This window comes from Pecten maximus, chromosome 18 (assembly GCF_902652985.1).
Source record: "Pecten maximus chromosome 18, xPecMax1.1, whole genome shotgun sequence".
In the NCBI taxonomy this organism is placed as follows: Eukaryota; Metazoa; Mollusca; class Bivalvia; order Pectinida; family Pectinidae; genus Pecten; species Pecten maximus.
The window spans coordinates 17,144,498-17,170,090 of record NC_047032.1 but is presented as its reverse complement, the minus strand read 5'-3'; the positions used below and the strand labels follow the sequence as shown (position 1 = coordinate 17,170,090).

Sequence of the window (25,593 nt, the reverse complement as noted above, 5' to 3'; positions counted from 1 at the left end):
GACTCGCTGAAGAGTTTCGTCTAATTTACGATTATTTGAATGTCAATGAATGATGATTTATAATCATAAACTATTTATCATTTTGAACGTGAGAGTACCATGCACCGTATATGACAGTACACAGGAAAAGCAAACGAAGTCAAGAATGCCTATTCTGCAATCACATTCACGTAGTAGGCCTAGACATTTTATACATGAAAATAATAATAAAAAAAAAAAAAAAAATGGGAAATGGATTCGCATACTTTTGTCACAAAGGTAGAACAAAATGCTTATTTATAGATTTACTTTTGTCAGTTTACTGAAATCTGGACGAACAAAAAGAAAAGTGAATCACGAATAAGACTGTCATCGGGTTACCGGAACGTATACATGTGTACCAACATTACTTACTTCAGACCTGTTCATTTCTTTCTACACATTTTACAAATATCATGTCGTCGTCAAATACGAAGATCATACTTCAGACCTGCCAAACGATTTGTACGTTGTGATCGATGATCCATCTACAATTTGTTTTCATTTCCCACAATGTTAGATTTAATGTTTGCCATAAATTCTTCGAGTTCAATCAAAATTTTATGAGTACATACAAGACTCGGGACTTACCTATAGTGACAATGTCAAAGAGTTTAACGCATTGTAAAGTATTCTTCGTAATACTGATTATCTATGTAATTCCACTTTACATCGCATATATAATATTTAAGTTATTGATGAATTATCTGAATAATTGAGTGTGTAAACATCCAACGCTTACTCTAATAATGATGATCAAACTGGCTGAAGTGCTTACAGAATAAAGAAACTGAATTTAAATGAGAAAGAAAAGATAATACTTGAGGGGTAGTAGTAGTTATTTTGTGTCAACGCCAGAATTTTATAGTATTTAGGGCTAACGCCAGAACACCCAGAATAACCTCTTATTCTTACCGATACGTGTATTGTGTGTGGTCTATATATTTTAAACTAGTCATGTAGAGGTCCATTTTTTTAAATTGAAGATAGGCATAACCCTAAATAGATGGTAAGTTCAATAAAAAACAAAATATCAAACAACTATCAGCTATTACCCCATCCAAATTTTAACTTCGAAAAATTTCAACTGAAACTGCTAGTCATGGTATACTTGATAATGCCCCGGTCCTGCTTGAACAAGTTACTGAGCACCGTTACATGCAATCTTTCGATTTCAAAACGAAGTTCAACAACTACCGAAATGATGCAGTTGAAGAAAAGAAAAGGACGATCTCATCACTGGCATTAAAACGTGCTATCTTATTAGTCCGTGATCTCGCAAACGACGTCCTGTACATGCCAAGATGACCCCAAAAAGTGCACCTGGCGGCAGCCGATTATACAATCACATGACCTTTCAACGTCGTATGTAAATGAAGAATCTGGACAGGCAGAGGGAGCCGTTTGAAAAATGGCGTTCAGAGAGAGGAATTCGGCGATGTTTTCACGGATTATTGTGTTTTGGATGTAACAATTCGTATTAAGTGACACGGTTAGTTAAAGATGAATGTTTCCTGATGACGGTCGCATATAGTGTGCACCGTGTCATTGTGAATAAATGTGTTTTTGAGTCGATTGAAGTGAGATGGGGTGCCGTTTCGCTCGTGGCGGAGTTGCCAACCTTGAGCTTAACAGATTACACATACCACTGTCAAATAAAAAAATACTTGAAAATCACATTTTCTATGCAAGCGCCTGTGACTATGAACACATCAAATCACCATATTCGTACCCTAGTTACAACCTCACTATTCCCTTGATCCGACATCCAATTCGCGATTTCGATATCTTAATGTGGTAATTTGCGGGATTGATCCACTTATTTGTAGTTCCAGATAACGCAAATTGATATCCAAGTCATGCGCGTTGGGGAAAGTGTTGCGATCAAAAAGACTCCGCGTAATTAGCGTAAATTTTCCCCACACGTTAATTTCCAAGTTCACAGTAAGAGTGTTTATATATAAATACACGTAAATGTCCACGTTAACAGTAAGAGTGTATATATAAGTACTCGTAAATTTCCACGTTAACAGTAAGAGTGTATATATAAGTACTCGTAAATTTCCACGTTAACAGTAAGAGTGTATATATAAGTACACGTACATGTCTACGTTAACAGTAAGAGTGTATATAAAAGTACACGTAAATGTCCACGTTAACACTAAGAGTGTATATATAAGTACACGTAAATTTCCACGTTAACAGTAAGAGTGTATATATAAGTACTCGTAAATTTCCACGTTAACAGTAAGAGTGTATATATAAGTACACGTAAATTTCCACGTTAACAGTAAGAGTGTATATATATGTACACGTACATTTCCACGTTAACAGTAAGAGTGTATATATAAGTACTCGTAAATTTCCACGTTAACAGTAAGAGTGTATATATAAGTACACGTAAATTTCCACGTTAACAGTAAGAGTGTATATATAAGTACACGTACATTTCCACGTTAACAGTAAGAGTGTATATATAAGTACTCGTAAATTTCCACGTTAACAGTAAGAGTGTATATATAAGTACTCGTAAATTTCCACGTTAACACTAAGAGTGTATATATAAGTACACGTACATGTCCACGTTATCAGTAAGAGTGTATATATAAGTACACGTACATGTCCACGTTAACAGTAAGAGTGTATATATAAGTACACGTAAATGTCCACGTTAACACTAAGAGTGTATATATAAGTACACGTACACTTCCACGTTAACAGTAAGAGTGTATATATAAGTACTCGTAAATTTCCACGTTAACAGTAAGAGTGTATATATAAGTACACGTAAATTTCCACGTTAACAGTAAGAGTGTATATATAAGTACACGTAAATTTCCACGTTAACAGTAAGAGTGTATATATAAGTAGTACTCGTAAATTTCCACGTTAACAGTAAGAGTGTATATATAAGTACTCGTAAATTTCCACGTTAACAGTAAGAGTGTATATATAAGTACTCGTAAATTTCCACGTTAACAGTAAGAGTGTATATATAAGTACACATATATGCACGGCTCCTGTTATTTTCCTGTTACATACCGTAAAACTCGAATCGGAATGCAATACATTGTTCGAATAATTTGACTTATTTAATTTTACGCTGCCACGCAGCAAAATGTTATGCTTTCTTTCTTTGTTTTTCGTTTCTTTCTTCTCGTATTTGGTCTTTCTTCCTTGATGTATCACTGACGCCTGTCATTTCATACTTTGTAAAGTCTTAGGTGTTTTTAATGTTGAAAAGCCCTAAGTGATTGGGTCACTGTTCTAGACAAACGGAGAAGGCAAACAGAACAAAAATCAAGTTGAATGTACATGTATGGTAAGAAGAAAGCCCATGCTGAAAACAATTACTATTATGAAATCTTACATGTGAATTCGATCCTAATGTGTATGGTTTTATCCTAAACTTCAAACCGTTAACAACGGTTTACCGCATACCGTATGTCGTTATACCAGTCGACAGACATAATTATCCTTTGCCGTGATCCAAGTTTGCAGTCATTAATTGGTATTCTGAGAACCACTTGTCTTGTTATATCCTCCAGAAATTCAAATGTAATATATCTGTCCTTGTATACCTTTTGTTGCCCTTTCTCTTTTGAAATGTGTAAAACTTTACACTCGAATGTTCAAATTGAGCTGGAACTTCATCGGATGTACAAATGTATAGCAATCTCTGATTGTGATGCAACAAAAAGATATTGACATATTGTTTGGTCTTTTCATGCAACTGTACAATATAAAATGTAAGTTTTCGAATCTCTAAATGCGACAATTGATGTTTGTTTCTCTTGTTAATTACCAAGTTCAGAGAGACTAAGGTTATAGCTTTCCAACGGCGGCATCTTTTAACTTTTTCAAGGGGAGGGGGGGGGGGGGGGGGGGGGGCTTAACGTATAGCAAAATTAGAGTAAATATTTTTAATGCAATGCAATAGATGTTTTTTCATGCGTGCGAAATTTAATATTTGTTTTGCAAGCCATCTTTATTGTCTATGGGTATAAAGGGTGCTTATATGCTATCAAGTGGATTTTTTTTTGCCAATAATACTTTTTTTGTGAATTTCAGTGTTTTCTTATTTACCTATTTGCATTGCGAGTGTTTTGGATGTATTAAGAAACGTTTTTGGAACAATTTGGATGTGACCTAGATTTGCACGGCGAGTGTTGTCGATATAGCAGGAAACGCGTACTCTTTCGGAACACATGGTCGTATTCTTGTTCTAGGGTCCCATTCAAAATTATGTACGTGGTAAGACTGATTGTTCTGCTTTAATTCGTTTTTTTTTTCAAAATGAAAATGGTACTTATCATGCAACATACAAAATGTTGTGGAAACTCAGGGACGCAATTTGAACCACCAGCTGTATTTATATACAACCCTTAGATATAAGTGTTTGAGGAAACTCGTTATGTCATCAGAAGTAATACTTACTCGACAAAAAGCCGGTTTATATCAAACCCAAAAGATAGATAGGAAACATTGAATTAAGAAGAATATTAACATTTGATATTCGCGTTAATGAAAAAAGTGATTAAAAGAAAAACATATGGTGATAATCAATTTCATTTACTGCAAAACCTTAATTTGGAGTGAGTACATTTTTTTTCAAATTCTATATTTTACAATCACAATGACAATACACAACGCTATTCGTTAAATCTAATCTATTTTTAGAAACCTGAACATGCTTCGTTATCAGTTTAAACGTCTGTTTATACGATACATTTCAACAGGTCTAGACTCAGGGCAACTGCGATTGTGTCCTTTCATTTCAGGGTCGTCATCAACATCACTTCCGACCCACAACAGGAGCGGGCAGGTGCTGGCATGTCGTATCTTTGGGTTCTACATACGGGTAGTTTGTTGCGTTGTCTGTTGACGTTAATCGTGCCTGAAAACGTGATCACGGTATAGTTTATAAGAATCGGGGTACATACATATACTTTATGTGTGCGATAGAAAATATAAAAATAGTCTTTTGCACCAGTTCTGATTTGAACCCTTTACATAATTGATGCCACCTTGTTGAAAATTGTGAATTCTTCCATACAAATTCGCTTATTTTTCAGGTTATTTCTTCATGTAAAAAGTCATTTTTGGGTATCCCTTCGCCTTTAATATGAATTTTGATATTACCTTTCTCTACAGCATTTAAAACGGGGTATTGTCAGTCACCCTTAAGACAATTCTGTTTCTATTCTGAAAACCTTCATTTAAATCTTACATTTACTGCCGCGGTGCCTCCAATAGAAAAGTGTATATGTTGTGAGTTGTCAAGCGCTGTCCTGAACTTTTCCCTAACAGCAGCATCAGCCCAATCCCATGAGCGAATCATATGAAACAGTACGGTAAAATTGCTTGTTATGGTATTGTAGATTGGCACACTGCCGCAAACGTCAAGCTTTATACGTGGATAATACAAAATGAATCCCTCACACATCTCCTCGTGCGTCGAATATCCTCCCTTTAATAGAATATTTATGTCAACGACAACAGTCTATAACAACAATTGCATAGAATAATGATATCATTGATAAAACATTTAGTGAAGTTGACAGCGATATGTTGGAGTGCATACCTTAGCTATTAGCTAATTATTTAGCAGACTTCATGCTAAAGTCCAACAAAGTAAACTGAAAACAAATCATTCCTTTGTTCATTCCCTTGAATTTTGTTAAATTCTTTGGAAACAATTACTTAACCATACTTTTCTTTCAACCCCATTATCTCTGCAAAATACTGCTGTTAATACTACACAACAAAGGTTCACACATATGTGTATATGACTGTTTTTTTTTATTATTTATTTATTCATTTTTTGTTGTATTGTTTTTGTTTGTTTGTTTGTTGTTTTGTTTTGTTTTTGTTTTTTTGTTGTTTTTTTTTTGTCAGCCTAATGTTTTGAATAGCATTGTCTTTGTTCAGATAGAAGTAATGTAGACTTCATTCTTGTATACAAATGTACACCAACCTCACACATAACTGCTATATCCACCTTAAGAATGAATAGTGTTTTACTTACGTATGTAATGTTTTGTCTGTTGCTGGAATCATAAACACAATTCAACTCGAGTTTGTCAGTCTGTAAAATAAGAAAACATATTGCATTGAAATTCATTTCGGTGAAATGTTGCTAAAGTAGAAATGATCCATATCTAAAGATCTGCAATTAAACGTCTGCGCTTCTATCAATCCCCATTAAGTAGGCTACGTGACACAAGGCCGAATAATTTGAGGTTAAGATACAAATTTCAACGTTTTTTTGAGATAACGATGGCGATTAGAACCTAGTTCATGTTTCCATTTTTCACAACGAAATGGATATCGCTAAACAAACTTGATGTTGGTGCGATGATCTTGATTTTGCACAAAACGATTGTTGACTCTTTCGAAGCAATATATGTATACATTAATTCTTCTCCACAGTACTCACTAAACCTAAATCAACTTTTAGAAAATAAAAGCATTCGAGAGACGACTCATATTGAAAAAACAATAACAAAAAGTTCAACGGTCGACATTACTTCTCATCAGGAAATTTTCATTTTGCACTTACTCGTGTTAAGTTCAATGCTGATTTATGTCTAGTGGTTCAACTTTCACTACTTCGACTGCCATTTTGAGGAAGTGCAATTAATTGAATTTGGCCTGATTTTGTTATCTTCGGATGGCAAAGATGAACAGAAGATACTTCTGGTTTCATTATTTAAATCCGTGTAGTCAGCTTAAATTGTACCTACTTTGTACTGATTTGTATTAAGAGTAGTGTACCCATTTAATATGACATCTATATTGTAATATTCGTCCCCTTATCTTAGTGTGCATTGATGCGGCTGGTTGCAGTTGCTCTGGCTCTAAATATAGGTACATTGTTTGACATTCAGATAAAGAGAACGATTAAAAACATTATACTATAAATATATATATTTCATGACGATGTATTGAAAATGAAAACGTCGCCTTGTAATACCGGGTAGATCATTCTTTCCTCTGACAGGTAACGTGTGTCTTGGTAGTTAAAATCATAGTGTCTGTCGATCGCCAAAGGTTTTAGTTCTCTGCCATTCCGGTAGTGACGAGTAATCATTTCTCTGCCCAATAGATGGGAGTGCTGTAGAATGGCAAATGCGTGTATGCCCTCTGGCGGTATTCCCTGTAAGAGCAATGGTGTACTGTTTAGCTGTTCATATCTGGGGGTCTTAATTTCGCTATATTCGCATTCATTTGATAAAGCGCGAAAATTTAAACAATTTATTATTAATGCATAGTATAAAGTTTGTATAAATACACGAACTAATTACACATGTTTAGATATTTATACGTAAGAATAAAATTGATGTTGAGGAAAATTTAAAAAAAAAAAAAAAAAAAATATACAGTTAATATATTTTTCGTATACCGATCATTTACGCAGAAATAGGCCGGTAATGTTAATGAGTAAGTTCTGAAGTTCTACCATTACATGAATTAACATATGTTTCCAAGATAAGAAATGGAATTAAAGGCAAGGAGAAAGTCAATATTTTGTGGTCACGTGGATGCGATCTTTATATCAATATTTTATTAAATGGAGTTATCTCTTCTGGTGGATGGTAATCACTTATTTAATATACTTATTTAATCGCTGAATAAAAACTGCAATAGTATAGCATTTTGATACGTACTTTTTCTAAAAATTGCGAAGGACAAAATCCTTTGGAGACAAAGGCTGTTTCCATAGGTGGAATTATTTGCATTTTCGATACTCCTACTCCAATGGTTAGGGCACCGGCATCATGTCTTCGGAGTGTTGGTGTCATGGTGATCCTGATACCAGAACTGTCTACGATGTCTGAAGAACAAATAACAGCAAATGTTTTATAGGACAGCAGCTGTAGGCTTCGAGTTCAAAACTATCTTGGTCTTAAAATCATACATCTTTAACGTGCAAATGCCAGTAAATTATTTACGGAGGCAAAAGAGTAATACAAATAAATTAGATGCTTTGATTGTGAAAGGTCTTTACAAACTATAAACATATCCGGATCCGATAAACACATGATGTTTAAATTGAAAGTGTATTTCTTTAAAATGAAATGATTAACGATAGCATATTACTTCATAACTGAAGATAAATAACTGGATATCGCAAAAAGTAACTATTGCAAGCTCGTAACTGGAGACTGTCCTGCATATACTGTAGTGCTTTGATATTGCAATTGATGTTTCCGTTAAATCATTCCTAAGAAGCTATTTTATTTGATTCCTAACATGTCCGTTTGTGGTAGGATATGTTCATTCTGATGCCTCACTTTACACCGATTCGGTTCGCTTTTAATTGTTGATTGCCCACGTGAAAAAGGTTATGAGTTTTCCCCAAATGTGGCGACTTACAAAACTCCATAAAATGGGTAGTTATTGCTCTGTATGATACATGTATTAAGCTCAAACGTAAGTACTAGGAATGGACTCTCTCATTGTCAGTATACTGCGGCTCGCTATCGTATCAAGGTGTTACATTACAGAACGATACACTTATATAAACAGCGTATGTCTTCGGCTCCATCATTGTTCATAGTTAATTTGTACAAAACCAAATGTGTTAATGGCACGTAAAGCAAAGCTGAATAAATCATTAAAAAGCAAATCATATCAAATGGTAAATGTCACAAGACAGATCGCATTAGAAAGACTACATTAAATGAACAGAAACAATGGAAATATAATTTACAAAATATAAATGATGAGAAAAACTGGGGGAATCATTAAAAAGCAGTATGCACTTCCATTACAAAAAGTCATAGATACTAACGGTTTTAAATAGTCTAATGATCTGTTTAAACGTAATACAAGGTTGTATACCTGATTTCCTGAGTGGATTGTCGTAATGAGTTTGCATGACGAGAAAATCCGGGTCATCTGCAGCGCCGAAAGAGTAACCGGCATCCGGGGGATAGTAAAATGCCTACAATGGACATGGCTGATTTATTTGATATGCAAATAGGTAATTCGTTTAAAGACTTTTTTAACTTTATTTTTCGTTTATTTTTCAATTTGTCTTATTAAAAAGGACATTCTGATGGTTTAAGGTTCGATATATGTTTGGAGAAATCCATTATTTCTAAGAGCCAACAGCATGTAAATCGCGCTCCGATTCTTAGAAATGTTTTGCTACTAATAGTATGTAATTCAGAACTTACGTTTTTTGTTAATACAGTAATAATAGTCCGAATCTTAAGGAAACACACACCTATTTAATACATGGTATATACGTTTTTATATATTTTGCATTGTATATAATTTTATATAGTATCTATGATGTATACTTTTATATATATAGAGGTTACACAACGAGTGGTTGTTGGATATGGAATTTATTTCACACGAGTAAGTTATTTTTTTAAAGTTACAAAAGACACGAGCTTTAGCGAGTGTTTTTTGCAACTTTAAAAAAATAACTTACGAGTGTGAAATAAATTCCATATCGAACAATCACGAGTCGTGTGACCTGTTTCTACCACAATAATATCGGCTTGAATCAAAGGGAAACGTGGCCAAGTATAATTTTCGCGTATGCAAATAAAGTGTACCAGTGACGTCCGGGACCCGGTGATGTGACGTCATTAGATTATTGATGACGTCAATAACAATTGCAGCTTGGGTCAAAGTTCACCGTGTTAGCCAATCAAAATGCGTACAGAGTTTATACCACGTGTGGTATAAACAGATTGTTAATCAACAGCTGTAATGATTAACTGATGGTCTGAGAGTTGAATAACACGGCGTATTGTGGTAGAAAATGTATTTAATTTACAGGGCATGCACTTTTTTTATATATAGTATATGATTCACAGTGCACATACTAATACATGTAAATTGTATATATGGTAAATTATTTACAGTGTATATACTTTTAAATATTGCATTTAAATCAGAGGGTTTATCCTTTTATATATTGTTTATAATTTACATGGTATATACTTTACAGGGTTTATGACGGCCAGGTTCATACGTACCCCTCCACCGACGGCCCATCCTACTACGGCCATGGAGAGACAACCACGAAGTGGTATCGGTGCAGTATCTGCTGTTTCGCACTGAAATACTGAGCCATTGTACGACGCCAATTCAGAAGCCCGCTTATCACACCTATAGACGACGATGTGGTGCACGTTCAACTCGTTCCCATGTGTCAAAACCGGTTCATACTGAAAATTAAAAAAAAAAATACTAGGTATTTTCTTGTATTTATTGTCTTTATAAATAGAATGTAATATTGGCATCGTTGAAGGACGAAACTGTTGTATAATGTACATGTAGTTGGATTAATCATTCGTTCACTTATATCTGTATATAAATAAGAATTTATTTCGACATGACCTCTTTCATTTTTGTACAATCCACCGAACATTTTTTGAGGGAAAATCTTATTCTGCGTTTGCTAAGCTGTCACATCTATTAGGACGGACACGTGACATACTTTGATCATGTGATGTTTGGAGTCCAGGTGAGGTAACTTGAAGGCTTTACATGAATAAGTCGTACCCACTGCTGGAACGTGGTACTGAAAAGAAACCATCATAGATTACAAATTGAAAAATGAACATCAATCTTGTCTACACTGGAAAATAGAGTAGATCGCTATTATTTAACACTGAATACAATCACACTATTCACAATTATCAATTCAACAATTTATTTGCTTAATATTTAAATTCCAATATCAGGACTTAATAAGCCTCGCTGTGGATGCAATAAATAAAATGATCTTGACAACCCAGACATATTTTGAGGATATTTGATAAATTACCATTCATTTTATGAAGAAACTTTAAACGAGCGATCTACAGTACGCGTCAGGTGTTATGGTTCTCATTCACCCTCAGGGTTGCGAGTGTCACTCGAGTGTAGGGGATTAAGTACGCCCCGTGTTTCAACTCGGGTGTTTCCACCGGCCACCACCGGCCGGGGCCTGGCGAGTGTAGGGGATTAAGATCGTAGGAAAAGGTGTGAAGACTCACAGCTGGAGACGTGATCGTGGTCAGAGTTTTGCGACCTTTCACCTTTACCTGTACTGATTGTTTTACCATGTAACAATTCATTTACATGCTCCTTCGGATTTTGAGAAAACGTAAAATACAGTTTAGCCGTAGATTGGCTGAATGATCATGAAGTCATACGTAATTTTTATTAATTGGCAACGAACTTGTGTCCTAGCTGCTATTACTCTCACGGACGTCAATTATCACAAGTATACCTAGTAAGGCATCAGTACGTGGGATGATTATCAATTCAGGACAAAATATTTCTGGTGTTTTCAAAACAAGCACTCACTCATAGAGTTTTCGTACCCGTCTCCATCGCATCACGCCACACAAAACGTCTGAACCTCGTCTTGCAGTACAAACTCTAATGCTTTATACACATGTAAATGCAATAAAGAATTTGTATATCGATCCAAGGGTGAGCAAATGGTATTGATTTGAACTGTGTAACCATAATTATGTTTTAAACATTTGATCGCTGACACGAGTAATATTGTCAACGCTACGAACCAATCACAATCCATGATTCTAAAACCACGCCCACAAATGGTGCAATGAGTGTCAATCAACGCATCAGAGAAACGTGTCACATATCTTCACATTGTATTACATCCGCAAACATAATTCAAAAATAAATAAAATACTCTTTTTACTTATATCTTATAGAAACATCAGCACCCGTAACCAGAAATTATTATCAGCTAAGCTATTTGTTTTTTATTTAATTTCATCGCACGTTCATTTTAATACTTGTTTAGGTTCATAGTCTCGTGAACCGAATCAGACTTTAGTTGGTTCATATAGCGACAATGCAGCGCAAATGTAAATATTTAAGTTCGTATTCCGTATTGTATCAAAACGATATTTAACTAGTTATTGATGCATGCCGCGCTAACAAAAATGTATCGTTTGTGTTCTTATTTTTTTTTAATTGCACACATTTCCCTTAACTTGTGAACAAATCAAAAATTTTAATGAAAAGGTGCCACAATTTGTTATACCAGAAACATATATATAACAGAGATAAGTAGCTCTCTATTTGCCCCGAAGTGATACCCTCATGAGCAAAGACCGATTTACCTGTGCTCGCGTGTGTGATAAGGGACAAGGCCTTCTCGATAAGGGATATGCTTGACTGGTCACGAATAAAAGGAGCCATGCACCAGTTGTACGGGTAAATAGCGATTTTATTTATCCCTAATACGCGTTTCTGGTTATACGTCCAAATATTTTTTTTAGTTTACCAGAAATTAATATGAATCTATGTAAATATATTATATACGTACATTGTATCTGCCTGTACATTGAAGTAACCGAGGCGTGTGATAGAGCCGCGGTCGTGTCTGGATTCATGGGTTAATATACTAATTATATAATTAGCGTCCGGTAGTAAAAAGGCGGTCATGAGCATATATGGCTTCATCAAGTTTTCATAATGATACCATGACAACTCTTTGTTTATTTAACATTCGGAAAAAAATACTTTAAAACTCTACTCATACCCAAACTGTCAAATTGTAATAATTATATCGTGGCTCTTATACATATTATAGGTGTACATGTACGTGAAGTCAGCACACTCGATACACTAGTACCGATAACATATTTTCTGGTCAATATGCCACCTCGGAATATTACGAAAGGATTTCAAACTGTTTAGTTACATTTCATCAGAGACTTGTGTATATCAGGATATATACGTCTCAGATTTCATGATACTAGTTTAGTTGTTCCGAGATCCAAGATTCTTTGTGATGGTAGTGTTACGATATGCCGGGTATATAGTGTTCAATGGGGACATAAACAGACAGAAGTGTCAGATGGTTTTGTTTTTGTTTTAGTTAAGTTATTATTATATTAATCATTCAAGACTTACTTCAAAGTCAATCGAAAGCGGAGCGGGATTTACTCGCTAGCGCTCCAATCACAATATTGCTATAAATAACACAAACACCAAGGCGGCAAAATATCGTTAAATTTTACAGTGCTTTGTTTTCTCGATTTCCCGGTAAACATTTTTGGTACTCATCTAGCTAGGATTTAAAAACTAAAAACGTACATAATTTTGAGCGTAGATGTACCGTACATTTACAACACAATACATCTGTAGTATCGCTAGTATAGATCGTGATTTCATTACATAAAAAAATATCTCCGTTTTCTCAACACCGGGCTGGGATACTGCAGAGACGTGTATATCCGATATATCACGTTTCTGGATACTGTAAGTACAAAATGTAAGTCCAGCTACAGAGTACCTGTACTGTACGACAAGGTATGTTCCAACAAACACACCAATGTATCAGGCAGTGTACCTGTCAATCATGAGTCAGGACCTTTGTTCTACTAATCCCCAACACTCTTCCACACCGTGTCGCGCGGTGTCAGTAAACAGGTGACCACTCGGGTTTTGAGCCGGTGTCAGCCGGTGTTTTCAGATTCAGATTATTTTATTTCCTTGTGTTACGAGACACATTGGAGAGTAGACATATACATATACAATAATACAATAGTACAGATAGTGATGGACAATCATATCATTATATCAATCAAGAATATATACATCTTGATATAGAAGAACACATTGCATGGTATATCATTAAAAAATAGCACAATGCATTACATTTACTTAAATTCATATTAAATGATAATCACAGTGTTTATGCACTGATATTTTAACATTCACTACGTTGACCACAAAATTTTCAGGATTTTTTAAAAGAAACTCTTCATACAAATCCTCGATATAAGCCCCAGGATAAAATCTATATGAACGCTGACATATTTATTATGTATAGATAATATTCATATACATTTATCATAAATGCATAATAAAGTAATATAGTATACAATATGTTTCATTGATAATACAAGCATGATATAGTATACTAGTACTATAGAAACGGTAAATAGTGCCAATCCTTACTTTAAGTATATACATATACGATTTTACATATTAGCTTTATAAGGACCACTGATTTGTAGACAGGAAGTACACCGATATATACCTTTTATCCTATAATTATACAATCTCAACCATTCGACATGTCTTTTAAACCGATATAAAATTTAAATGAAAGTACAGGTCTGATATATTTGTATCAACCTATCTTGAGGCAAAATTAGATATAATTATTTCGGCGCTTAAAACACAAAGATATATATTTGCCTAACTTATTTAATTCTCCAATATTCCGGGTATTTAATAGAAGGATCAACTTAAAAACACTGGGACGTCTGTAATAATATGACTTAATGTACTTTTGCCTTAAATCAGTATAACAGTTACACCTTAGAAGAAAATGAAATTCATCCTCAACATCATTAGAATTGCATACTTCACATATCCTATGATCTCTAGGACGGTTTCTATACCGTCCTTGTTCAATATTTAAATTGTGTGAACTAAGTCTAATACGTGCTATATTCTTTTGGTAAGAACTACTAATAGTTTTAGTTAAATACAATTGTAGTGTAAAATTATCGATAAGATGTCGGTATAGAAAACCCTTTGGAATTGCTTGTATGTTTGATAAAAAAGTTCTTGACGATAAACGTCGTAAAATCTATTTTCAATAATTTTATAAGCTTTCCTATCATTGCATGTTATATTGTTCCAAAGATAAGATAATCCTAATTTATCTAATTCAGCTCTTATGTTTAAAATCCAACTGTCATTTGATCTTATCCTTTCCTCATAGCAATTTCTTAATATACAATTATATGAATTTCTCAGTTTCAACCAGTACTTAATTATACGAAGTTTTCTGAATGTTGACAATGGTAATCTTCCGAGTTCACAATATACTAAATTATTACATGTACTTTTTTTCACACCAAGTACTTTTTTACAAAAATTAATATGTATCTTTTCAATATCTAAGGCTTTGTGGAAACCCCATACCTCGGCACTGTAACTAAGTATGCTATTTACATATGTGTCAAACACAGAACATTGGGTATTAATGTTGAAATCATGATTTTTGAACTTATTATATATAGCGTAATATGCTTTATTGCCCTGTTCAGCCACATGCTTTTGGGTAACATAAAATTTACCATTATAATTGAAAAGCATTCCTAGATAATTGAATTGGTCTACAATTTGTAGTTCAGTTTCATTGTAAAACCACTTTTCGTTATTTTTAATATTCCCGCCGTTTCTAAAGACCATTATTTTCGTCTTGTCTGTGTTCAAAATAAGACTATATTTATTGTTATAAGATTTGAGAGCATCTATGACCTGTTGCAAATTCTCTGGAGAGTCAGCAAATAACACTGTATCATCAGCATACATAAGAAGAAAAATACTGATTAAGTTAAGTTCAATTGATGGACAACATTCACTTATAAAATGCATTTCACAGTCATTTACAAATAATGAGTACAAAATCGGGGAGAGGATTTCTCCTTGGAAGAGACCGATTGTGTTGGAGAAGAAATCAGAGTAATAACCGTTATGTTTCACACAAGATTTAACTGAATTATATAATGATTGAATGACTCGTAACATTTTCCCCCTCACACCTTGTCTTATTAGTTTACTCCATAATTGAGACCTTTCAATAAGATCGAACGCTTTCTTGTAATCGACAAAGCAGCAGTATAACCTTCCGCCCTTTTTATTTAAATACTTGTTAATAAATGTTTGAAGTACAAATATTGCATCTACGGTAGAATGATTAGCTCTGAAACCAAATTGTGCATCTGTTATGATATTATTCTCATTACTCCACTTGACTAAACGCTCATTCAGTATGGATGTAAACAACTTACCCATACAACTAACAAGAGTAATACCTCTGTAGTTATTTGTATTATCAGCATCACCTTTCTTAAAAACAGGTGTAATAGCCCCAGTAGACCAAGCCTCTGGAAATATCCCCGATTGAAAAATAGAGTTAAAAAGTTTAATAAAAAATGGAGACAGTATATCTTTACAATCAATAAAAAGTTCATTAAGTACTTTATCCTCGCCACAACTTTTGTTTCTTTTCAATTTACGTATAGCCAATAACAGCTCTTGCTCGGTGATATCTACATCCAATTCTTCAAATACACAAGACATATTGTTTTCATCATCGTCAATATTACCTTGCTCACTCGCTGTGTTACTTTGACCTGCGAGATTTTTAAAATGTAGGAAGAAATCATCAATTGAAATTTTGTTATGTATTTTTGATCGCCGTTTGCCGAAGAATTTATAAAAATGTTTTGGATTATGTTTTCTAAGGTATTCCATCATATCACCCTCTTGTCTCTGATATTCTCTTTTAATTCTTACCTCATATCTTTTATAATCTGTCTTTTTTCCTATAAGTGATCTATAATTAGTCTCACTTTTCTGAACATTAAAGTTATGCAAAGCGTTTTTGTATTCTCTGTATTTCTGCCTACACTGAATATTGAACCAAGGTTTATCATCTTTCAATTTAGATTTCTTCCTTTGACATATATTGGTTTCATGTGATTTACAATTAAAAACGTCACACATTGGTAAAGAAATATTACATAAAAAGGAACAAACTTTGCCAATACATCTTTCAATATCTAATTCATTGATCAAGGGAGTTCCAATTATATCATTTAATGAGTCGATGTTTTGTAAAAGATTCTGTCTGATTACTTTTACATTTTCATTCTTCCACCGTACATCTTCACATACACACCTAACATGAAGATGATCTTCCACTGGCCTTACTTCAGGATCTTGTTCTATTATTAACCTGAAGGATATGGGTGAATGATCAGAAACTGTTTCAAATTTTCCAGATTTAAACTCTACTATATTTTGAAAGCTATGTTTTTCTACTAAAAGGTAATCAATAAGGCTGGTTCCATTAGCACTACAAAAAGTAAAACTTCCATCAGGATCACCAGGATGGCGTCCATTCATTATTCTAAAACCAGTGTTCTTACAGAATGACAATAATTTTCTACCAAAAGAGTTAACTGTTTTATCCATATTGTTACGTACTGTTATATCATGTATATCATCAAAACGATAGTCAACAGATTCGCTAATATTTATAGCTAAATCATCATTTTCTATCAAATCGAGTTTACCACCAGTTCTCGCATTCAGATCTCCGGTTATATAAATTTTGCCATAATCTCTATATCTAGCTGATGCATCCTGTAGGTTTTGAAACAAATCGATGTCTTCAACATTCTCATAGAACACACTATTTTCAGGAGGAAAATAACAAAAAGCTATATAACTATCGATCATATTTTCAGCGATCTTAATCCATATAATACTATCATGTATATTTTCAACCACGGATATTCTATTTTTAAAACAGGTTTTGTACAATATTACTATACCTCCACCAATATGACTTTTCCTTGGAAAGACCAATTTGGAATAACCGTCAAATTCAAAATCGTCTTTATCCGATATCCAACATTCGGATAAACAAATGAGATCATAGTTGACAAGAACATCTAAAAAGTCACCATTACATAATTTACTAAGGAGACCTTTTCCTATGTTCCAAGATATGACCTGAAGTGATTGACGAATAAGGCTTGTTGGTACGTCACCCTCCGCGAGTCCCTATTTGCGTGTGGTAGTTCCGGTAGAACTTCCGGTAGCACTTCCGGTGTTGCTTGCAGCTGCACCACGCCTCCCGCTATCACCGACTGTCTCTGGCTCGTAAGGCTTGCCGTTGACATAGAGCTTATCCCTTACAAGTCTAACCGTGGCTCTCTCCTCAGACTCCTTGATATGTTTCATCACTGGGTATAATATTTTACGTCGCTCTTCGACCACAGGAAGAAATTGTTCGTGTATTCCATACCGTGTTCCTTTTAGCTTATATGAACTTCGTTTGACTCGCTGGAGATCTTGATAGAAGATGAACCTCGCGACAATAGGCCTGTTTCTACCACTTATATGTCTACCAAATCTATGTACATTTCCAAACTCAATTCTGTCATGAATGTTGAGTTCATTGGAAAGAAAGTCCCGTAGCTTGTTCTCCGTTAACTCCTCTCTTGACTCCCCACCAAGTCCAGTAAACACCAAATTATTCTTCATGGAGCGACACTGAAGATCGGTTACGGTTTCGGACAGTTTATTCCGTTCATCCCTGAGTTTTTCCATTCTGTAATTAATTAGATCTATATCATTTTGCTGTTCACTCAATAACTTTGATAGTTGTTCTGTTTCCTCACTCTTGTTCTCAATAACCTCACAGCGATGGTCAATAAAAGCAACTGCATCCTCAAAATCTGCAATTTTCTTTTCAAATGCATTTACTCTTCTAATGGTCTGAGATAGAGTAGCGTCAATGTTCTTTACTTGGTGTTCAATGATATCAAGTTTCTGAATTTTTGACACAAGGAAGTCTAGTTTTGCATGCACTCCATGTAAATCAGTATTGCTAGGCATATATGTGGATGTTGCTCGATCAGATGAAGGTGAAGGAGTTGACACACAGGGCCTGGGAATTGTCTCATTGATGATTTCTCGCGGGTGTAAAACCTCATTTGCTTCCTTCAAAATAGTGCTAACAGAAAGTGTGTCCGTGCTGTCATTAACGCTACTTTCACTACTACAACTGACATTGCTCTTCTTCTTACGCTTTTTAGACTTATTGCCCATGATGAATGATAGAATGCAAGTCCGTAATGCAGTAGACCGTGACGGAAAAAAATGTCAATAGGGACACCTTACCTGAGCACACAGGTGAAAGTCTATTTATAGCACAAGTGTACCGCAGGTATCTCACATGTAAACAAGGTGAATGAGCAATATATGAACAGAATCAAAACATCAACAGAGGTACTTTTGAGTTGAATGACTACAAACCTCCGACACCACACGTCCAGTAATATCCTGTAATGGCACATTACGAGTTTTCAGAAGTGAGTTCAACGAAATGCATGGCAAAATCCAAGAAAATTCGGAGCAGGTGAAAAAACAACGTCCAACACTATCGCACATGCGCACTAACAACCGACATGCAACCGACTGAGTGAGTGGAAGGGATTAGACCTCGCCACTGTGGCGGTGATTGGGGACCATACCACCTGACGCGTACTGTACATGACTAATACGTATGCCACAAAACAATGTCAAACATGATTAAACTAAGAAATAAACAATAAAAAATGGCTACCTCCGTTTGATTTTGTCCTTCAAATTAGTTTACTGACTTATGTGATAAAAAATATCTTTTTGTTTTTATTCCTAATAAAATTGTATCACTCTCTTGTCTCGTAGATTTAATTTTTGCTAGCCTTAAAAACTTTTTTTTTAAATCTCATACGAGGTACAGACAAACATTCATTTAATATCCTATATTATCAAATCGTAGTCGAAATGTGTAATACAATTTGTGACTCATTTATCTTACATGGTCATGGACTAAATCGTATGTAGTTATATCGCTCGGTAAACCGACGTCATCGGCTGTCAAAGAGGAAGACAATAACATAACACTCTTTGTTCCCCGCCTGGTGGCGCCATGGTAGGGAATGCCACCTGTCACATCTTCTGGGTGGTAGGAGAAGATAATCCGAGTGGTGTCACTCTAAAAAAGTAAAATGCAAATTTTGGATTTGTAAAGCAAAACAGTAGCAAGATATTTCGAAATTTCTTGAATTATCGAACCATGATGAAAATTCAAGACAGAAAGCGAAAATTTGTTTGAAAATAAAGACAAATTTTATTGTACATCAGTTTATACTTTCAATCGTCTCTTTCGTGTGTTCCTGTATGTAGTTATTGGTACCATTCGACCTTACCCCTTGTCTTCGTGAATAATACCATGAGAGCTGATGTTCGAACTCCTAATTTATTAAGCTTAGGTCCAACAGCAGATGAGAAATTCATGATGTGTCTTTTATAATCGATCATCGGATATATTGGACGAGTTTGTTAACTTAAAATGAACATGTTCTTTTATAACAATTCAATATTACGTCGATACGAGTTTTTCATACTATTTATCATTTACTAGAAAACCTGATAATATAAAACATATATATATAATGCTTCTTCATTCTTTATATGGCATGCATGAGCAGAAAGCACATTTTCACTAACGAGACAATGAAGTGACATCATTTGCTAATAACGTCACAATATCATTTCCGAAGTGGATAGGGTGATTTGCACGTCTCTTCTAAGTGTGCCAGGTCGTCAAATCGTTATTAATGAATGGTGCTATTACATAGTATATGATATATGACGATAAATTAAACAATTGATAGGTAAACCATACATGTATATATTGCTCTAATTTGAAAAAAAAAATATTCAAGACCGGTAAACCAAGCGTGTGTTTGATTGATTTGATTGTGAGTTAATGAACCTCAATTGTCCTTTATCATTCAGTTGTTGAGTTGTATATTATATTCTGTTCTGTAATATGTTATCCTTCATACAATATGATACACAGTACATATTGTATTCTCTTAAACCTTCATATATCAGTAACATTTCATCCTGTAGAATGACTATTCTGTATGAGAATAGTGAAAAGCATTTTCACCTGAAACGATGGAATATATACTTATGTATTCAACAAACATTTTTGTGGTAGTTCAAAATATAAAAGTCATTTCAATTCTGCTACTTCAAATTATTTTACTAGAAATGGTGAACTGTGATTGGTTGTTAGATTAAAGTAATACACATTTTAAATAACAGGAGGTTTATCTCTAAAATGACAAAACATGTTTTCGCGTTTGCTACAATACGTACCGTAATAACTATATCGTCAGTACTATCGCATGTGTTGAGTTTGCGCACAAAGGTGAGAACAGTACCGGAAGCAGTTTCCTTGCCAGCAATGAGAAACCAGTCTTGTGATTGGTCAACTATTGGTGGTGCATGCTGGGTAGTGTGATAGTCCTGTTAAACAGAAAATTGGTGTTTATATATCAAACACAAGTTATATTCTTTGAAAAAATGACAGCGATACAAGAAATACACCAATTGTGAACCAGATCCATACCTTGAAATAAGTTTGCCCGTCCTTGACCCCACCGACGATGACGTCAGCAGGGAACATCTTGCCATTCGGGGATATTCCGAACCCAATATACCCTTGTGTATTCACGTGAGTCTCAAAGGTCACGTGAGTTTCATTGGTCGTCCAAAATAGCCAGTACTGACCAGTAACATCAAGTTGGACATAATGGTCAAAATGGCGCGTGGGCGTCGGCTTCGAGCTCTGGAAATTTAAAAAGGAAATATATTGTAGGAACAGTTGTTAAGATTTCAAAATTAAAAAAAAAATAACGAACGGAAATGCAATTACTTTTTTGTTTGTTTTTGTTTAACGTCCTATTAACAGCCAGGGTCATTTAAGGACTTGCCAGGTTTTGGAGGTGGAGGAAAGCCGGAGTACCCGGAGAAAAACCACCGGCCTACGGTCAGTACCTGGCAACTGCCCCACGTAGCTTTCGAACTCGCAACCCAGAGGTGGAGGGCTAGTGATAAAGTGTCGGGACACTTTAACCACTCGGCCACCGCGGCCCCTAAGGTATCAAAATTACACAGCAGATTATGGTATTGCTCCCCATTTTGTAAATAATATTTTACATGCACCGTTTTGACAATGATGATGTGAAACAAATTTTTGTCAAACCTATTGCATAATACATCAACAATCCTTTTAGTTTAATCAAGGGTTTGTTGCATACCGTTAATCGTGTTGTTTATGGAGCGTAGAAATATATCTTACGCTTTATTATCCCCCGCCCAACGAAGCCGGCGAGGGATATACAAATACATTTCAGTATATTAATGTAAGTACTCTTATTGTTAGCCCGGGTTGAAGCATGCGGGGAGGTGACCCCAATACCTTATCAAGACCGATCGGGAATCAAATCTCGGCCGCCTAGGTGAAAGGCAAATGTTTCATTACTGACCATTATATCATTATACCCATAATTATCTATTGTCATATCTCTTGTAGAATGTATAAGAAACCTTACCGTATCGGTTGCGTTCACCAAAACGAAGGTCAGCCATCCAGTAAAAATGAGCAGTGTAAGGGCGGCCATCTCCTTACTCGATAACTTCCGTGAACAATTTTATAATCTCCAAGAATGTATGTACATACAATTGTATATGTAGGAGTTGGATTTCGCAATTATATATATATATATACCGTGTGATTATTGCGTAAGGGAATGGCGTGACAGTAGTATGACCAATGTCCTCATATCTCGTGTTAGAAATCATGTTAATGTTACTTTGTCGTCCATCACAGAATACCAAATCAGTTAAGCAACACTAGTATGTTATACTATCTAACATTCGAACTAAAGGTCACGTCACATGAATGTATGTTTATGTTTAAATTTATTTCTCAACACAATATAATGCATGCCAGTCTAACTAGAACGATTTTTTTAGATTTATGTTGTAATGGGGAGGGGGTTAACTCCTAATGTATGCAAGTATCGTTCTACTAAATTGAAATGCTAAGACCTGGATACGGTGGCATGAACACCTACCTGATCAGATCATACTGGCAACAGGTGAAGTAGACTTTATTTAAACTCATTGAATGATAGACCTCTAAGTGATAGCAGTATATACTTCGGTGTATTTCGGTCTAGGAATAGAACTGTGAATCTTCCTCGGATGGGACCAGTAGACATAATATAAATGTATCAATTGAAATTATAGAAATTTAATATTTGAATTCCCACCAATAGTCGATCATCATAATGCCACGGATTATTTTAGTATTTTTATTAATTTAGTTATTTATTTATTCTATTGTGTAAGTGACCACAATGAAGTTCATTAGAACTGTACTAGCTGCCCGGCATTGTAAAATCTCTTCTTTTAACATTTTGTTACCAATGTGATGTGACCTCTGACACATAGCCAAAATAATTTAAAATGGTACGTGTTGCTTTCTGCCTGACGCTAAGCACTGTAAGATGCCCGAGGAAACGTAGCTAGCCATGTTAAGTGTAATAGACCGGAAGTGATGTCATTTAACGGTGATGCGACATGATATTTCAGCGAAAGAAAAATTATTAAATTGGCCTTACGTAGTGTAAATAATTTATTGATTGGAAATTAGACGGTAATGTTTACAAATGAGGCTGGTGTGACTCATGAGAGGTCAGACATGCCTCAGTTATATAAAATATGATATACCTTTGATGTTCCACACCAAATTTGGTAGAAGGTCATTCAAAAGATTAAGAGGAGTAAGGTTTAAAAGCACTACTACAGCAAAGTTAATCTTTAGAGTTCCCGCCACTCGGGCCCAATGGGTCAAACCAGCCTCATTGATATATATTAGTATTGCCTTCATCCCAATGAGGCACGTCTGATCCCTCACGAAAGGGGAACAGGTCCCAAAGGGAGATCTTTGCTGCGGTTTAAAGGTGAGGTATCACCGACCTGGCTTTAAGTTTCTAAACACACAAAAGTTCTATACAAAATTATTTATTAGACAAGCAGTATACATTGTAGTTAGATCGTGCAATATCTTAACGTGTCAATATTTGAACCTATTGATCAAAATTATTGTTTGATCACACTTGAAGAATGCCATCAGTGGTAGGGAATCTATGTAGTGGAGTGGCCCTATGACAATGATAGAGATTTAGTTATTGTATCTTTTGGTGTAATTTAATTGTCTCATTGTATGCAGATTGTGTTAATGATATAGAGGTTTTAAACACTTCCTAATAAATACTAAAAGATATGAATGAAAGTATTAATTTTGACTCTATGGACTATTTACTGTGTTAGATCCTCTAGATATAATGGTTAAATTGTCAAATGACTGATAAGGTCCATGACTCTCTTGTTTTATTTAGTTACCAGATATAACAAACGAACCACTGTTCAAGTTTCCTTCTTTTATCCTCTTCATTCGCGTAGCTCCCGTGTGAGTACATAAGCCCGTGCTTGCACATTATTATTCAAAGTATATGTCCAGACATGTCCTTAACAACTCTTTTGAGCCGTCAGATGTATTGACAAGTACGTTTGATATTTTACCTGTGTAGCGGGGGATGTTATCGTATATGTACTGACAGGTTAAGCTGACAGGGTTAAGCTTAACGCTAACTATATGCCATGCCTATATGTCGTGTCTGTACTATGTGTACCTGTGTCACCTTGACCTTTGCTAGTCCTCTGTTCACGTGTGCTGTCTCTGGTCGATGTTTTTGTCGTGCATTGTTCGTAGTCGCTTGCTTTTTCGTCAGTGTCTGTCGTGCCTGTCGTGCCTGTGTATCCTCTGTCGTGATTGGTCCTTATAGTTTTGTATTGTTAAAAAGTGAGATAAATTCAGGGTGGTGTATCGTATACTGGGCAGTCTGATGCATTAGTTTCCTGTGTGCTGTCACGTCTTTCTCGCTAATACTAATGTAACGTTAGGGTATGTAGGGTCTTGGGTGGGTAGTATTAGTCGGGATGTTGGGTTTAGCTAGGTCGTACAGGTATGGGGGGTGGTTTTAGGTTAGGGTGTTATATATAGCTAGGCCTATGCTGTTGTGTGTTTATATGTAATTTTATGTTGTAAAATGTTTATATCGTCATTAATAAATGGTTAATTGTAGTTCAAGGCGTTTGTTCTCTCTCTATACGACAGATACAAGTTACCCATCGAACCTGGGTTGTTGGTCCACAAGGGCGAGTCGGGTGCAGTTTGACGTACGCAAACTGGGCCCCGACACGCTCCTGTTACAAAAGTGGTGTCGTTTTGACCAGAGCTCGTTCTGTTTATAGAGAGGAGGAAGTGTCTGGTACACCAATGGCACAGGGGCGCGTCACTGTAAACAGTAATGGCGGAGAGCCCGATAATCAGAATGTTCGAACAGTCGATAGTATTTCGAGCCTATACAATATTGTAGGGACGATGGCAACATAAGGCAATCGTAAATGTTCTGTAAAGAAGGTATTGAATTACCTGTAGAAAAAAACAACCTTCATTTAACATTTAATAACCCAACACAGACAACACAAATTCTGTTAATTTTTATTAGTCTCTAGTCAATAAGTATTATGGGACACATGTAGACGTAAATAGAACGTCCCGTGAAGACTTGTCAAACGAAAAAATGCCTGTAATACGTGCTCGTGTGTTTGATAGTCAGGTAAATGTTACACGAAAGGGAGAGTCGGAAACCACAAATGTGAGAGGAGTGGGCTCAACAGGGATATCCGGAAATGACACTAGGTATTATTTCCCATATAATTATCTCCTAACAGTGTAGAAATGGGAAGTTTAAGAGGGTATGTCATAGTGAAGGTGTATGAAAATAGATGTAAGCCATTGAACTGGTCAAGTACCGGTGTAGGAGCTGTATGTGTCAATGGAGGGGCAAACGAGGCTATCGGAAACATTGATTGGGTGAAGGGGCCAACAAAAGTGTATACATTCCTGCAGGTGGATCTTTGGTCTCTCTCAGATCAACCAAAGTGTGGATAGCAGTCAATGTGTACATATAGGAGGATAAGTCGCCATGGGAGTAGGCGCACGACTGCTAGGTCTGACTTGGGAGAAATTGACGCTTCCACGGTGCATCGTTGTAGGGAAAAGGAGTTCCG

General features: G+C 35.4%; 1 protein-coding gene across 1 annotated transcript in view; it reads right to left on the bottom strand.

Annotated features, from left to right (window-relative positions):
• Positions 1-4,569: 4,569 nt before the first annotated feature.
• LOC117316272 overlaps positions 4,570-25,593 on the bottom strand; it is a 51,437-nt gene continuing 30,413 nt past the window's right edge. Inside the window, 9 exon segments of the mRNA XM_033870810.1 lie at positions 4,570-4,915; positions 5,249-5,488; positions 6,047-6,106; positions 6,995-7,177; positions 7,689-7,855; positions 8,866-8,968; positions 10,020-10,211; positions 10,484-10,567; positions 19,412-19,588. Of these exon segments, the coding sequence (XP_033726701.1) occupies positions 4,814-4,915; positions 5,249-5,488; positions 6,047-6,106; positions 6,995-7,177; positions 7,689-7,855; positions 8,866-8,968; positions 10,020-10,211; positions 10,484-10,567; positions 19,412-19,588 (1,308 nt within the window). The 3' untranslated portion in view covers positions 4,570-4,813.